This window comes from Falco punctatus (genome assembly GCF_963210335.1).
Source record: "Falco punctatus genome assembly, chromosome: 13".
In the NCBI taxonomy this organism is placed as follows: Eukaryota; Metazoa; Chordata; class Aves; order Falconiformes; family Falconidae; genus Falco; species Falco punctatus.
Window position 1 is genome coordinate 12,837,857 of NC_137593.1, and position 14,718 is coordinate 12,852,574.

The 14,718-nt window shown below is 43.2% G+C and overlaps 1 protein-coding gene across 17 annotated transcripts in view; it reads left to right on the forward strand.

The window, feature by feature from the left end:
* LPP (LIM domain containing preferred translocation partner in lipoma) overlaps positions 1-14,718 on the forward strand; it is a 371,893-nt gene that overhangs the window by 311,605 nt on the left and 45,570 nt on the right. For all 17 annotated transcript variants that reach the window (XM_080409296.1, XM_080409294.1, XM_080409284.1 and 14 more), the window contains one exon: positions 12,525-12,694. In XM_080409296.1, coding sequence (XP_080265422.1) covers positions 12,525-12,694 — 170 coding nt within the window. The remainder of the gene's footprint in view (positions 1-12,524; positions 12,695-14,718) is intronic.

A 14,718-nucleotide genomic window follows, 5' to 3' on the forward strand; every position in this document is an offset into this window, starting at 1 on the left:
CTTAGAAATGTGATGAATGATACTTTGGGTGTGCCTTTGTAGATGCTGATAACATCAGAGCCTCCTTATGGAGGACTTCAGGTTTAATGTCAGGACAATTTGTGTCATGATAAATATGGCTCAAAACACAAAATTCCCATATCTCTTACTGTAAGTCAACAGGCCCTAGAGTCTAAGCCACCACCTCAGACAGAGTAGTTAGGGACACTGAAGAGTTTGGCTTTATGATGTGAGGTTTTTTTTAACTGCTTATTTTTTTAAACCTTGCTAATTATGAATCAAAAGCTGTAGGATGTGTGAGAGTGACACATGCAGTTGTGCAGATGGGTTTTCCACATACTTTCTTTAAATAAAATAATATTTTTTATAAATATGTATCTCATATTTTACACTAATTCACTTCTAGTGGAGGTCAAGCAAGAAAACTTTTGTCTCCGTTTCCATCAAGTTCTGAGAATGTGACAATCAGGTGAGAATAATGATCTATGGACACTTAATACCATACTGTTCCATCACAGACTCCAGATACACAGCATGTGCCACAGGGACGTCGTTTTGAAAATAGTTTAGAGAGTTATCAGTATTACTTTCCATGTCCCTCAGCCAGTAAGAGCAAGTCCCATGACCCAAAGGATGAGCAGAATTGTAATTAATGCATAATTAGACGAGTATAATTAATATGGTGTCACCAACATCAGATGTTATTTTAAAAGGACTTTTGCTCTCAATACCAATGTCACATTTTAAGGTTGTGATGTGTGGTCATCCTGAGTAGAAACAAATGTTACATATCCCCTCCAGAATGGGAATGCCTCTCTATCCCAGGTTGTAGAGCTCCTGTTACTTGTCCAAGAGATTAAACAAATATTGGACCTTGCACCTGGTTGGAAAAGTCCCAGAGTTCAGGGCAAAGAAGGAAACCTCTGTCCAGTAGGTTGCTTTAATGAGAAAAAAACAGAGGGAGTTGATTCCAGCTGCTGAGAAATTTGGAGTGATGGAATTCAGTGCAAGGGATGGTGGATGGTCAGCGTACAGGTGAGGTGGTTTCCAGCGCCTGATGGATGTGATTTATGGCAGGGCTGCTGTCAACATGCAAACAGCGCTTGTTTCAAAACAGCAAGGAAGCTTTGGGCCGGTGCCGGATTGTGAAAGGCATGGTTTTCAAAAGACCTTAAATAAATGAGGTGTTGGTTGAAATTTGGTGGGCCATCTTCTAATGCAGTCAGACACCTTTGAAAAACCCAGGCCTCAAAGCTGTTGGGGTTATGAGAGCAGCCATTTGTTCAGAACTGTACTTTTTCTGGGATATAGCCTTTCTCCACCTTTGTGGTGGTGTTCTTTTCCTTTTTTTTTTTTTTTTTTTTTTCACTTTTGGCAGGGGGAAGACAGGTTCCCTCCCTGTTTCTTGTTTTTTGTCAGTCATTTTTCCCCAGGCAGGCATGCGGGAGGCATACCAGGGTGGCAGGCCAGAGCCATTGGCACAGGAAGCATCTCTGATTCAAAACTTCACCATTACTCAGGCATTTTCACCTTCTCTGCTGAACAGAGCGTTTGGTAAAAATCACTTCATGCCACCACCCTCCCAGTGATGCAGCAAGGCAGGGACAAGCTGCCAAGTACCAGCTGGAGCACACCCAGGCTATGGGCGAGTGAATAGAGTCATTCATGCCCAACAGTGGATGTGATTTTTGGCTGGGCTTGAGTCTGGTGAACATACTGATGGCGCCTGTCCTAGGCTTGTGAAATGGGTTGGCTGGGCTGGGGGGCAGAAGTGGTTTGAAGTGCCCTTGCACAACATGGAAGCAGTTGGAGGTGAAGTGTTTGGGAAAGGGGACATTGTTTGCTCTGGTTTTGTTCAGCACCTAACACCACAGGGCTTGACCCATTGCTTGTTCACCTTAGGACTGCTTTCATGCTGAAAGTGGCAAACCTAACTGTAGTCCTTTGGGAACACAATAAAAGACAACTAACTTTTTGACCTAGACGTAAATGCTGCTATCTATATCAGTGTGAGTCTTAGCTGGTCTCTTCTGACTGCACCCTCAGTTCAGCTCTTAAGAAAGCAAGAGCAAAGGAGAATTTGATCTACATGTAAGGCATACTTGCACTGAGCAGCAGCACGAGCCTGTGGGCAGCTGGTCACTGGTCCTCCCCACCTGGAGGAGTGGGTGGGAGAAGATGCATGAACCGTTGCACAAAGAACACCAAGCATCTGAAGAGGAGACCAGCTTGTCTGGCCTCCAGACTTGCTCTGTTTTGCAACCACCTCTCACGTATGAGGTTGGGTGCAGCAGCCCCTGAAACTACCCTCCACTGCTCTACCAGCAAGTCTAATCTCCTGAGTCCGTGGGTGAGCAGGTTGGGACAGCATGCTCGGAAAGACACCTGTGAGAGGACACAGACGGGCCAGGGAGAGCTGCCTCCACCTAGCCACTGGCTGGGGCTTCTGCCGCTGGCTCTCCCAGTAATTGCAAGGTATTTTTTTTTTTTGTAGCTTTCCAAAAAAGGATCCTGAAATCTGGTGCGGCATTGGAGCTAGCCCAGTGGGCCAGGGCATCACCCAGGAAATCCCCCCCGCCGCCCATTGCCCCCTGATGAGAGTAGTAGGAGGAGTGATTTCTGCCTCCTATCCTGCCTTCCTTTCCCTGCAGGAGATTCACACAAGCGTGGTCGCTCAACGTGTGTGCTGTCATATATTTGGTACTTGCACTGTCCAGGGTTTATCATGCAATGGGGCTTTACAAGTGGGACCTGCCTCAGTGGTTGTTGCTGTTGGGATTACCAGAACTGCCAAAATTTGTCTGATCCACAGCTCTGCCAGCAAGTTTCCCTCACTAAGGCCCTTCCCAGGAGGAGCAAAACCCCACATTATCAGCTTTGGGATTAGTTGCCCAGAGAGAGGTTTCCTGCCTGGCCCACTAGGACTTAGTTGATACCCTTACCTTCACCGGGGTTTTAGTGAAGAGCGGCTGAGGTTGTTCCCTGGATGCCACGTAATGGTAAGGTCTCAATAAAAAATAAGATTCTGATGTTAGTGGTGTGTTCCAAGGAGAAGGATCATCTTTGTTTTAAAACCTCTTATTTTCCTATGAAAGTAAAAGAAGAGCTTGCTCAGCTTTTGAAAGGATGGAAAACTCCCACTTTCTCACAGCCTTTACAATTTTTGCCCCATTTTTATTTGGAGAAAAAAGGAGGGGTTTATGTCTCTTGCATTTTTAACTTCCTATATGTGATCAGTTTCCCCTGAAGGAGAGGTGAGATAGCACAGGGTGGTAGGGGACTTTTGTGAAAGTAGGGATTTTTGAATTTTTATTTTTTTTTAACAAATTAAATGATTGCATTCCTTACTTAGGTAAGCATTTGTTGGTCGGGGTTTTTGGTGCAAATCAAAGCTTTGAAAGTCTTGTCCCCAAACACAAACATCTTTATAGTAAAAAAAAAAAAAAAAAAAAAAAAGAAAGAAAAACTACTTCTTTCCATCCAGCTCTACACTTAAAACTTCTTTATCATATCCATGACTAGTATTGAGCCCAGGCTGGGAGCAGTAGTGAGGAGAAGCAGGTAGCAAGGAGTGCGCAGGAAGCAGCATGGGACATGGCACCGTTTGTGGGGCTGGAGAGGCAGGGGCTGGAGGAAGAACTGCTGTTGCTTCCAGAGACAGTATCCCGTGCCCTGGCTGAGAGCGCCTGGCAAAGCTGCACAAACAACTCACTCCTCTGTTTCCCAAGCTGGGGCTCTTCAGTGGACGTACAACTGTCATCTCTGTCATCTGGCAACTTTAATCAACATTAAAGGAAACATTTATAAAGGAAATACAGTACATTTTACTCTCTCCCTTGCATTTCCTTGATCGATCAGCAAAGAGAGGAATGTTTCCTCTCGCACTTTTTTCCACCCCCATTCTTTTGTCTCCAGATGTTACTGAGGCTCTATTTCAACCCCTTTGCACATGGTAAGACATGTGCCAAAAAGTTGACACAATGTAACAAAAAACAACCAAAAAAAATCAGCATACTGCAAAAAAAAGTGTCTGGGACCTTAAATATTGTAGAGCATCACTGACCCCCTCTGGGCTGGGACACTCACTGCAAATCACGCAAGTTGGGGACTCGGTGTGTTGGACACACGGTCAGATCAATATTTGCCTACACTGCAAGGTGCCTTGCCTGGGGAGGTGAGGCGAGGGCAACGTTGCTTTGGGATCCATACAACTGGTGTAGATGAAACCAAGCCTATATGTGTTCTTTATGTCCATCATGGGTAGAATAAAAAGGCTTTGGCTTAGATTACTGTGAGGGACATTTTGGTTGCATAGGAAAGGAAGGCTTGCTAGTGATAAGGTTAGGTACTCTGAAATTTTTCCCCATGTTGTTGGTTAAATCTCCATTGCTGGAGGATCTTAGGAACAGGTTAAACAAGTATCTGTGAGGAATGTGGTAGAGAGAGTTGATCCTGTCTTTGAGGCAGTAAGGTAGTTTCCATGACCTCTCAAGATCCTGTTCAACTTGAATTTTTATAGCTTTGTGGAAAAATCAGGAACGCTCCTCTCCAAACCTTTATTTTGTGCCAGTGATGCACTGTGGGTGCAATAATTTAGGAAGATATCTCTACCACATTGGTAAGCACTTGTCATAGTCTGCTTTATATCAGAAACAAGCTGAATTGTCTCTTGTGTCCCAGAGAGTTAAGGAGAGGGCAATGTAGATGCATAAGGGACAGGGACCATCAGCACGTGGATATTGAAGGAAACCCAGGCATTTCTTCCTCTCTGATTAAACAGATGACAGTAGCAGAGGCACAAACTTTGTGCTCAATTGCTACATGCCTCAGCCAGCCTGCCAGAGAGAGATGATGTGGCCTGCACAGGGAACTTATTCCTCCTGCTGGGGAGCGGATTCCAGCAGGACTGGCTCTGGAAGCTCCCTCTGAAATGGAGTTTTTGTGCTGCAAGCCTGTCTCACCATCAAGCCTTTTCAGAGATGGTCTTGTGGTTAAAGAGACTAGACTGGGATTGAGAAGATGCAGTTTCTGTTCCTGGCTCCATCACAAACTCTTTGTGTGACCCTTGGAAAGTTATTTAACCTGTGTGGGTCTCAAGTTCCTCACCTGCATGTTGGGTATGCTAGCAGCCCTCTGCTTTCCCAGGGTGTTGGAAAGATTCACCATGAGGGCCAGTGACTGGCTGGGATAGTAACTTTGTGATGAGCAGCATGGAGAAGGATTTGAAAAGGTACAGTAAAGTATTAGCAACATAAGCCTGCACAGTTGCAGTGCATTTGCTGTGTGGAGTGCAATGAGACCTCCGGGGTGTACTGAGAATGTGTCAGGTTTGCAGCCAAGTAAAGTGAGAATATGAAGTTGTATTGTGGTTGGAGGAAAGGGATGCAAACAACACGAGAGTGCAGCTACTGCTGGACAAGCACGGTACAAATGACGAGGAGGTCACTGCAGGGACCTGTACATCTGGAGTACAAGTGCAATGCAGTTAAAGCAGAATAACCAGGACACTAATGAAATCACGGCCTTGGATTTAATTTATGAAGTGTTACAGGCACATGTTGCAGCATGAAGCTCTGTTTACTGTGAAAGATTGTGTTTTCTGACGTCTGCTGAAGAAGAGGGAATTAAGATTGATCTGTCTCATGTCCGAAGGCTGTGTAAGACAACTGATGCATACAGCCTGCTACTGTCAAACAGCAAAACTTCAGGCTTGGATCCTGGCGCAATAAACCTCTACCAAGGACTTCCCATTCAGTGAGAAGTCCGAGTTCAAAAGTGAAAAAAGGATAGGTAAGGAAGGCAAGGATAAGATGAGAAAAATACCATGGTTTCCTACCAAATGCAGAAACTGCCTTTGGGTTTCCCTTTGCACCATTATTGCAGTGCCCTGAGTGCCAAAGTGTTGGAATAACTTAGGGACAGATATGACCAACACATCTTTCCCTAACATAATCACAGTGGGAAACATACCTCCCATGCTCCCCAGGAAGGGAATAAGCCCTGTCTTGTGGATCAGAGATTCCTATTTTACTCCCTTTGGATAAATCAAGGAGTCCAGGACCTGCTGGGTGCTTACGAGTTGCAGGGTCTCTACTATTGAGACTTAACTCGATTAAGGTGCACTAGCAGTTAAGGTCTGCTGTTACACTGTCATCCTAATGAATTAACTTCTGCTCATATATCCCTTTAAATTGGAATAATTTGTGCATGCCTGACTTAGGTGCCCTGAAGAACCCCATGTGCTTGGGAAATGCTTGAAAACTGTTGGATAAAAGTCACTAGGAAAGAGGAGGGAGAAAGGGGAAAATCTTGTTACATTGTTGACTTATGGTCAACGTTGTCCTCGAAATGCTGTTTTGTCATCAATATTTCTTCATTAGGAATAATGATTTTTCCACATTTACTGCCAGCTGATTCAAAGCCATCCAAAAGCAGAATGTGTCATGAATCTCTAAAATGCATTTGCTGGTGAACTCTAAACAGAGATGATTAGAAAAATAACAGAGCGGAAATACTGGGTGTCTTGAGGCTGCCAGGGGGACTTTTAGCGAAATATTTTGTTCAATGTATTTACATATTTTAAAAATGTTCTTAGTATGCTTCTGTAAAGGCAGTATGCTGAATTTCTTTAGTTCTTGCTTGCATAGTGAATCAGGGCTGCAGTGAGAACCAGGGAATACACTTAGTTGATCAAGGGAAATTGTGTAATTGATAGGCACCAAGGATATGACCTTGTGGTATATCCATCCCCACAGTACGGTTAGGGGAGAAACAGTTTTTTCCATCATGTAGAAGTTTTTGAGATATGTATGCTTTTTCCCCCACATTTCAGCAAATGCAGAACCTTCCTACTTTGATGCTTTTATCAGAAAAGTATCCCCTGTTGCTTCTCTATGTAGAATGCATGCATGCTTTGAATTCATGAATTTAAACCTTTTGTAGAGAGGTTTGCACATTTTCTCTCTGCTTTCTTTACTCTTAGTATCTCTAGTTATTGCCTGAATTGTCTCTGTTAAGCACTGGACATCACATAGCAAGAGATGGTTGGTGCGCCCAGCGGCTTGGAATCTAAGTAGGTACGACAGACAAATTTTGCTGTAGCCTGAAAAAGCCTAATGCAGTCCTTGGATGTACGAACAGGAGCATCTCAGGCTAACTGGATGGAGTTACATTACCTCTGTATTTGGCTCCGGTGTGATTGCTGTCGGAATATTACGCCATAAACATTAGTATGGCATGTACCTATTCCACTATCCATCTTCAGCGGTGGATGTTTGTCAGATTGCCTTACATTCTTAATCTGACATTTAAAAGTGACTCGTCCCCGGTAAGGCTGGACACCCCGTACCTAATTCCTCATCTCCAGATCACACCCAGACTCTGGCCAAATCTTAAGACTTTTGCTGAGTAACAGCTCAGATTATGGCCTTTCCTGTTCATCTTCACAAATAAAACCTGCATCCAAGCTCCAGTTATCTTGAATCTCTGCAACATCCTTTTTGAAAAACACAGTTTCTCCCTGTTCATGCTCAACTAGAATATAGCTGCAGAAATCACTCTCTAGCTTGTAACTTAGGCCAAATAATTTCTGCCTCTTGATCTCTCCTCTGGTTTCGTTTCTGCATTATATCAAACAGAAACTTCTTGTCTTTACTTGCATAGCTGGTGATGAGCTATTCCCACCCTTTTTTCCTGCAGTATTCTCCAGTGACATATCAACTCATCCTTCCTTTCTGCAGGTGTCTATGTTTAATCTTCAAGCACTTACATTCCCTTCTGTGCTTTGTCCTTTCCTTAGAAGCATCCCATTAAGCTTCCCTCAAACTTCCTCCAGATCCTCTTTCAAATTCTTCTTTAACCTTTTCCTTTGTTGGACTCTGTACTTACTCCTTGTCAATAGTAGAATATTTAGAGTGCTGAGACCAGTTTTCCTTGCAGACCAGTTTTGTCTGATTGTTTCTTTTTATTTATTTCCTACCTATACCCAGTTATTGCATGTATTAGGATGGTAAGCCCATGCAGTTGGGCTCTTCTTTGAATTCTGCTTGTCAAATTCACAATTTGAATTTGTGTGAATACCCAGCACAATGGGGCTGTTCCACAGCCTGAGCAGCCAGGATCTGTGGTGGTGTAAGCAAAAATAAGGTAATAGTAATAAACTAGCAAGAAGTTAGAACATGGCATTGCGTGCAATATGAGCTTCTCTCCTCGTTTCCTCCTCTTCCTTCAGATCTGCGAAATTTCAATTTTTTTATACAACAGAAAAGAGTAAATGAGAAGGTTTCAGGATAAAGTATAGTAGCTGATGCTCCTTTCAGCTGAAGTGTTTCTCTATGATCCACTTAGTAATAATGGCATTTCCAGCAGTTTCAGCAGGGAAGCCTCTGTGGGCACCTCTGTTACGTCCCCCCAAGGTAACACCAACATGTGTCAGCCAGGCTAGGCTGAAGGAAGGTCATGGGCAAGATTACGAGCCTCTTTCATGCAAAAATAGAGGACTCCAGTCTCCCAGGCTTGCTGCCAACACATCACCTTCTAGTTTTGCTGAAATGATCTTGAAAAAGGACCTAAAATGGGCTGGAGGGGCAAATGAAGAATGTTGAAATGACATAGTTTCATCTTCGTGCAGTTCAGTACTAATTTTGTCCTTTGTCTTTAAGCTGCCTTTTAAGTGCTGTTTGTCTCTGTGGGAAGCAAATGGGTCACGTTGTTCTATGTTTCTACTGTAATACGCTGCCTGCTATTTTTCCTCTTAGATTATTTGTGTAATCTTTTTTGTGCAATCTGTTTGTTCTTGAGTCTTGCAAGCTTTGCCTTTGCTACTTCTTTCCCAATAAGCAGTGCAACTTGTTCTGTATTCACTCATGGGTATTCTGCACACAACGGACTGGATTATTTCAACCAGTGTGAAAATATTAAAATGGGGAACATGTGTGGGCACTTAATTGTGGTGAGTCCAACCACAAATACCTTCGCCGTTGGTAATTGGCACACAGGAAAAGCAGACCTTTGTTTTGTTTTTATCAGACACAATGATAGCTACATTGTTTTTAGTGGGGTTTTTCTGGTTTTCTAAGGAAATGAGGCTTGTGCAATCGCAGTGCCTGGGTGCGTGTGCCTGTCTGCTTGTCAGTTCCTCCCTTACCAACAACGCTTGAAACTAATAGCCATTTTCAGCCATTTTCTACCAAATTTAAGCGAGGCACGGGAGTTGGAAGAAGTGTGCAGCTTTTACAGAAGTCTTGTGAGTTCCCAGATTGCACCAAGGTCTGCAGAAGGTGCAGTCTCTAATGGCCACATCACTGCAAGCCAGATCAGTTGCGCATTTGCCCACATGCCTTTACGTGGATCCAGCCACCTAACAGTCAGATCCCAAATTTGAATATTTTGGCTTACTTGCTTTTACCCTTCGGGCAAGTGAGTCAGTTGTGGGTGTTGCTAGGCACAGAGCTTGTGTTTTGATTCTCACTGGAGTGGCCATGTCTCATGAAAAACATGGTTTGCTCAAGGCCACAGTATTACAATTTGCATATAAACTCATGAAAAAGGAAGGTTTCCTTTTCTCATGTGTGAGAGTTTATAGGAGCATTTCTGTCTGTGTACAGAATAGCAGAAGCTGGACTTCTCATAAATGTAGACAGGTCAAGTCTGTCACTGCTTGAATGGGAACCTTCTGTGGAAAAACACAGAAAGAGGAAGGAAAGCCTAAGGAAATAGCAACTTCAAGGGAGAAGTTGGCCAGGATTTCTGTTGTGCTGCTCTCTGGTTCGTACCTGGCCACCAGCAGTGTAGTTGGGGAATGCCTCAGGGCCATGCAGGAACGTAGCCTCAGGGCACCTTTGGGAGCAGAGATGTCTTTATGCCCTTTGCTCAAAGAGAGGACGGAGGTATAAAGGCAGCAAGTGATTTGCTGGAGATTACAAGAGTATATGTTTGAGTTAGGAAACAGACCCACACCTCCTGACACAAGAAGTACAGCCAGAAGTATAGCCTACGTATAGACAGCTTCTCCAGCAAATGTAGAGATGACTTGGTCAAAGTGGAAGATAAGTGTTGAAGTATACAAGAGGTGGCTAAATTATGAATGTGAGAAGAGGAGGAAGGGAAGAAAAGATTCCCACATGTTCTACTCAGATGTTAACAAAGAAAGCTGAGAAGTGTTTGCATAGACACTACATTATTCCGTGTCCAAATGCCTCATAAAAATAATACCGGATGATCACAGAATGGCACACCAGGGAAAATAAATTCTTCAGCGGAATATTCCCTCTGGAAAAACACTGTGTAAAGTAATACACTAATGGCTTTCAATTTCATGTTTTATATATAGAGATATTAACTGCTCCCCAGACGTCTCTTCATATTACAGCCCAGCTACATGAGCAGTTTGGAGAAGGCCCTGGAGCACACTCGGTTTTGTCCGCACACAGGACTGAGCAGTGCTTTCCTGTTGTACATGCAACTCCTGCGGTGTATACAGTAGGTTTCTTTTGCCTCCTTCCCAGAGCAGTACTGCTCCTGTGGTTCTCTCCAGCGGGTTTTTTTTTTTTTCCTCTTCTTGGTCCTCATGTTTTTTTTCCATTCTTCCCCCATGCTCTGTAGCCTCACCACCATGCTGAGAACCCTGCATTCCTTCTCTGCTCATAAAAAAGGAGTCCTCACAAGAAGCATTACAGTGAGGTGACTGAAGCACAACACTGTCAATCAAAACACTAATAATAAATGCAAAAGAAAGTTAAGTTTAAATACAACATTATTAATTGCTTTCTGGGGGTTTCCAAGCTTGTCTGGTTTTATCTGATGACTTCTTTCTCCACATTGCTCAGACTGGGAGCTGTTTGAGTCAGGAACTGTCTGTCCTGTATAATGCCAACTACGGTAATGCTGTTGTAGTAAATCAGAATGATCTGGGTTCTTTTCCAAGCCTTCCTAATATGTCTCAAATGTGTATATATATCATCCTGCCGCATCCTGAGGAAACCAAAAGTAGCTTACGTGCTTTGTTCCCTGGATGTAGTCTGTTGGGGTCTGGAATAGGCAAGAAAGAAGTTGTGAGTGCTGGGACATCGATGATGCACTGCACAAGGACAGCAGCCCTGCTGTTGGGATGACAAGACATGTCCAAGTACCTTTAGGGAGTTTTGTAGTATTTGCTTGAAAAGGCCAATAAACACAGACCACGATATGAGAGAACATCGTATCGTTGATGGATTATTTATTATTAGGGACATATTATTTGTATATGCATTTATGAGTAATTCTATTTTGAGCTTAGTCTGCCTTCCTCCTTGCAACTCAACTCGCACATTCCTTCCCCTCCTTCTCACCCTCACTGACCACACCGCTCCACCCACAGAGCCTTGAAGGAGAAGTGCAAGGTCCCAAGACTGGGGATACCACAATTATTATCAAAATGGAGAATACCATTTTGCATGGGACAAAACCCCAGACTGTAGTTGCTCTGTTGCCTTCAATGGAGCTCTCCTGCGCAGGGTGGCTGAGGTTGACCTAAATACCTTCCATGACTCTCTGTATCAATTATTTTCAACACTAATTGCTGGGTAAGGACACAAGACCTGCATGGGCTATCTCTGTCTTCTAGAACTCAAAGGAATGGCAAAGGTGTGCCTTCCACCCACCCTCTTCCATCATCTCTGCACCACAATCTTCCCTAGGAAAATGTCTTTCCCATGATCTAAGAAACCTTTTTTCTCTGAAATCCTGCCTTCACTTTAAATCTATCTGCCACATAACCTTTTCAACAACACTCTGAACAAGGCAGCAAACCTTTTGTACGTGTGTGCAGATTTTTTGTGTGTTATATATGTGTGTGGCATTAGGGACCTTTTGCAAAAACAGACAGAGCTCTTAAGGCTTGCCTTTACTTAGAATCCTTACTAGCAGCTTCTGATACACCTTTCTTGAAGGATGGTAAGAATAAAGTATCCACACCTCAGTTTCTTGAGGAATCATTTCTGTGCTTTAAATAGACACAATATCTTAATCCATATTCATCTTCAGACAGAATAAAAAAAGTAATTGGCTCCATTGAGGGAATTGGTTTAAGCTGTACAAGGAAAAACTGCTCTTTAAGTGGTAACAATTGCGCTGCCACCAGGCAGCTTTATGAGGCATCCTACCCCAAAATCCTTTCATGGGGAGGTAAAGCTGTAGGCACAGGCTTATCCCATCTAACTGAGGAGCTGGGGATGACTGTAGATGATAGCTGAATGGTTTGCATCTGGGGCTGAGGCTCTTTACAATGATCACTGACGAGCAGCAGCGGAACTGGTATCGGTGCAGTCTTGGGAGCCAGTTTCAAACCTCTCTAAGACCTTTTCATATGGGCCAGCACCAGAGTGCCTTCCAGCAGCCCTGGATCTTTGCCAGCCATGGCACAAACTGTTCTTCTGTTAACTGAGCTGCCTCCTTACCCACTGTGCAGCGCAGGTGTGTGGATGGACCTTCTCTGCAGTTGAGACCAGGAGCTTGCTTTGACTCGTGTCCTTTCCCCTTGGTGACAGGCCGCTGTGCCCGCTGTGGGGAGAATGTTGTTGGGGAAGGCACCGGCTGCACAGCCATGGACCAGGTCTTCCACGTGGAGTGCTTCACCTGCATGATGTGCAACAACAAGCTGAGGGGACAGCCCTTCTACGCAGTGGAGAAGAAAGCCTATTGTGAGCCTTGCTATATTGTAAGTACCTGTTCTTGTTTGCACCCTGATTTTAATGCATAGATATTGAAAACATTGATTTTGTTCATTGCTGTACAGTTGGCTTATAGTGGAAACCTGACAATCCCATGGCAGCACTGAGGGCACCGGGTTTTCCATAGTCTTCAGAAGATCTCTGATCTTTTCAGGTTCCTAGGTGAATTTCATTCCCTGGTCTAACCTATCTCTGAAATGAAGTGGCCAAAGCGGGCGAAAGAGGTGCTTTTTGTGATTATTTCAGCTCTGTAAGGAGCAGACTATGCAGTGATTTTTAAGGGGTAGTGCTGCCCCCAGAAGCTTTCTGTGTTGAGACACCTGATACCAAAATGCTTACAAACTGCAGTGCCCTCTAAGATTAAGGAGGTGAGGTGCAAGATAGCACTAAAACTTCTAAAATCAAGACCCTTGTGTTGCTTGATGGAAGCCCTACTAAACTAAGGGGTTTTGGATTGGATATCTTCTGAAGCTTACTTTACCCTAAAATTTTCATTTCATGCCTCCAACAAGCTCTTAAAGCAAACAATTAGATGTTGCTCTGAGGAGCTGCACCTTTTAAGAGGCTCCCACAAGAGCTAGTTGGAACCTGTTGCAAATTAAAGAAACATCATCTAGCGTGCCTGAGGCCTTACCTTGGTATGACCTTAATATACAGTATATAGGAATAATCCTTGTAATTCAGAATAAGAAAAGCACTGAAGTGTTGATAGCTCTTTCTCTAAACCTCCAAATCAGAGTTCTTTTTATGAAAACTGGACCTGAGACCCTTCCAGAATTGGATTTGCACTTTTGAAAGTAAAAATTGATGCTTTTGTTGACATTTCTGGCATTCCAATAATAATTAAAGCAATAATAGGTGTTTCTGAAAATGCCACCAATATCCCGTTATTCCTTCTGTTTCTGCCAGAGCCTTTGCGGTGGGATTATTGCTGAAATATTTAATTTAAAAAGAGAGGATTATGTCTTATTTACAACAGTAGTGATATATGGGCCTTGTTAATTGGCTTTTAAAAACTAAATGATCTTTTGATGGAATATGTACCTTTTAAACCATTTCCATTTTTATTTGCACTAAAATGATTGCACCATAAAAAATTTAAGGTTAATTTCATGGCAAGTTTGACCATGTGCAAAGCACTGCACACTTTAGGAAGGTGCCTTCATAATATGATTGGAGCAACTTTATGTAACTGGAATTAAGCATTTCATTGACTTCAGGCTGGAGTTGACTTCATCTGCTTGCAGACTGATATTTTCTTTTCCTCTTTTTTTTTAAATCAAGCACGCATTCTTCACCACTCGTCTGCTTTAGTTTGGGAAAACATCTGCATTAGCCACTGTAGTAATGGTTTAAAATTATTTAATCCCATTACTTATACACTTCATTAGCCTGAGTGAATTGTTGGCAAGGGTTCAGTAAACTTCCTACATTGGGAGATAAAAGGATAAAAAAGGAAAGGGAGAAGGATTCTGCTCTTCATTTTCTTTCAAATTTATCTTCTATCTATTTAAGGGATAAAGGAATTATAATTGCCTGGTTTCATCTGCATTTGTACATTCTGTGATATGGCTTTGCAGCTCTGAGTACAGACGAAAGAGTAAACGATTAATAGCTTTCTTTTATATAACCAGAAGGGGCCTTTAAATGTTTATCCATGTAGTCCACAAAAACCTGGTTATGGACTTATCCAAAACATGTCTGGATCCATCTGCTGCTGCACGTGCAGGGGAAAGGATGGCAATGTTGATGGGGCTATGTATGTGTAGCTGGACAGCTGGTACCATGAGTAGGAAATAGAAAGCTGAAATCTGGCAGTCTGATGCAGCAAAGAAAAAAAAAATACCCAAGCACACATTAAACTCTTAAATGTGGAAGAAACAAGTGTTGGAATCCTAACTCTCAGTACTCTTCAGAAAGCTCAGGAGTCTGCTGTTCCGAAAGCCAGATCTACAAGGGATCTAGGCACCTGCCATGCTATTGGCTTTAGGCCTGAGGAATTTGTGTCGTA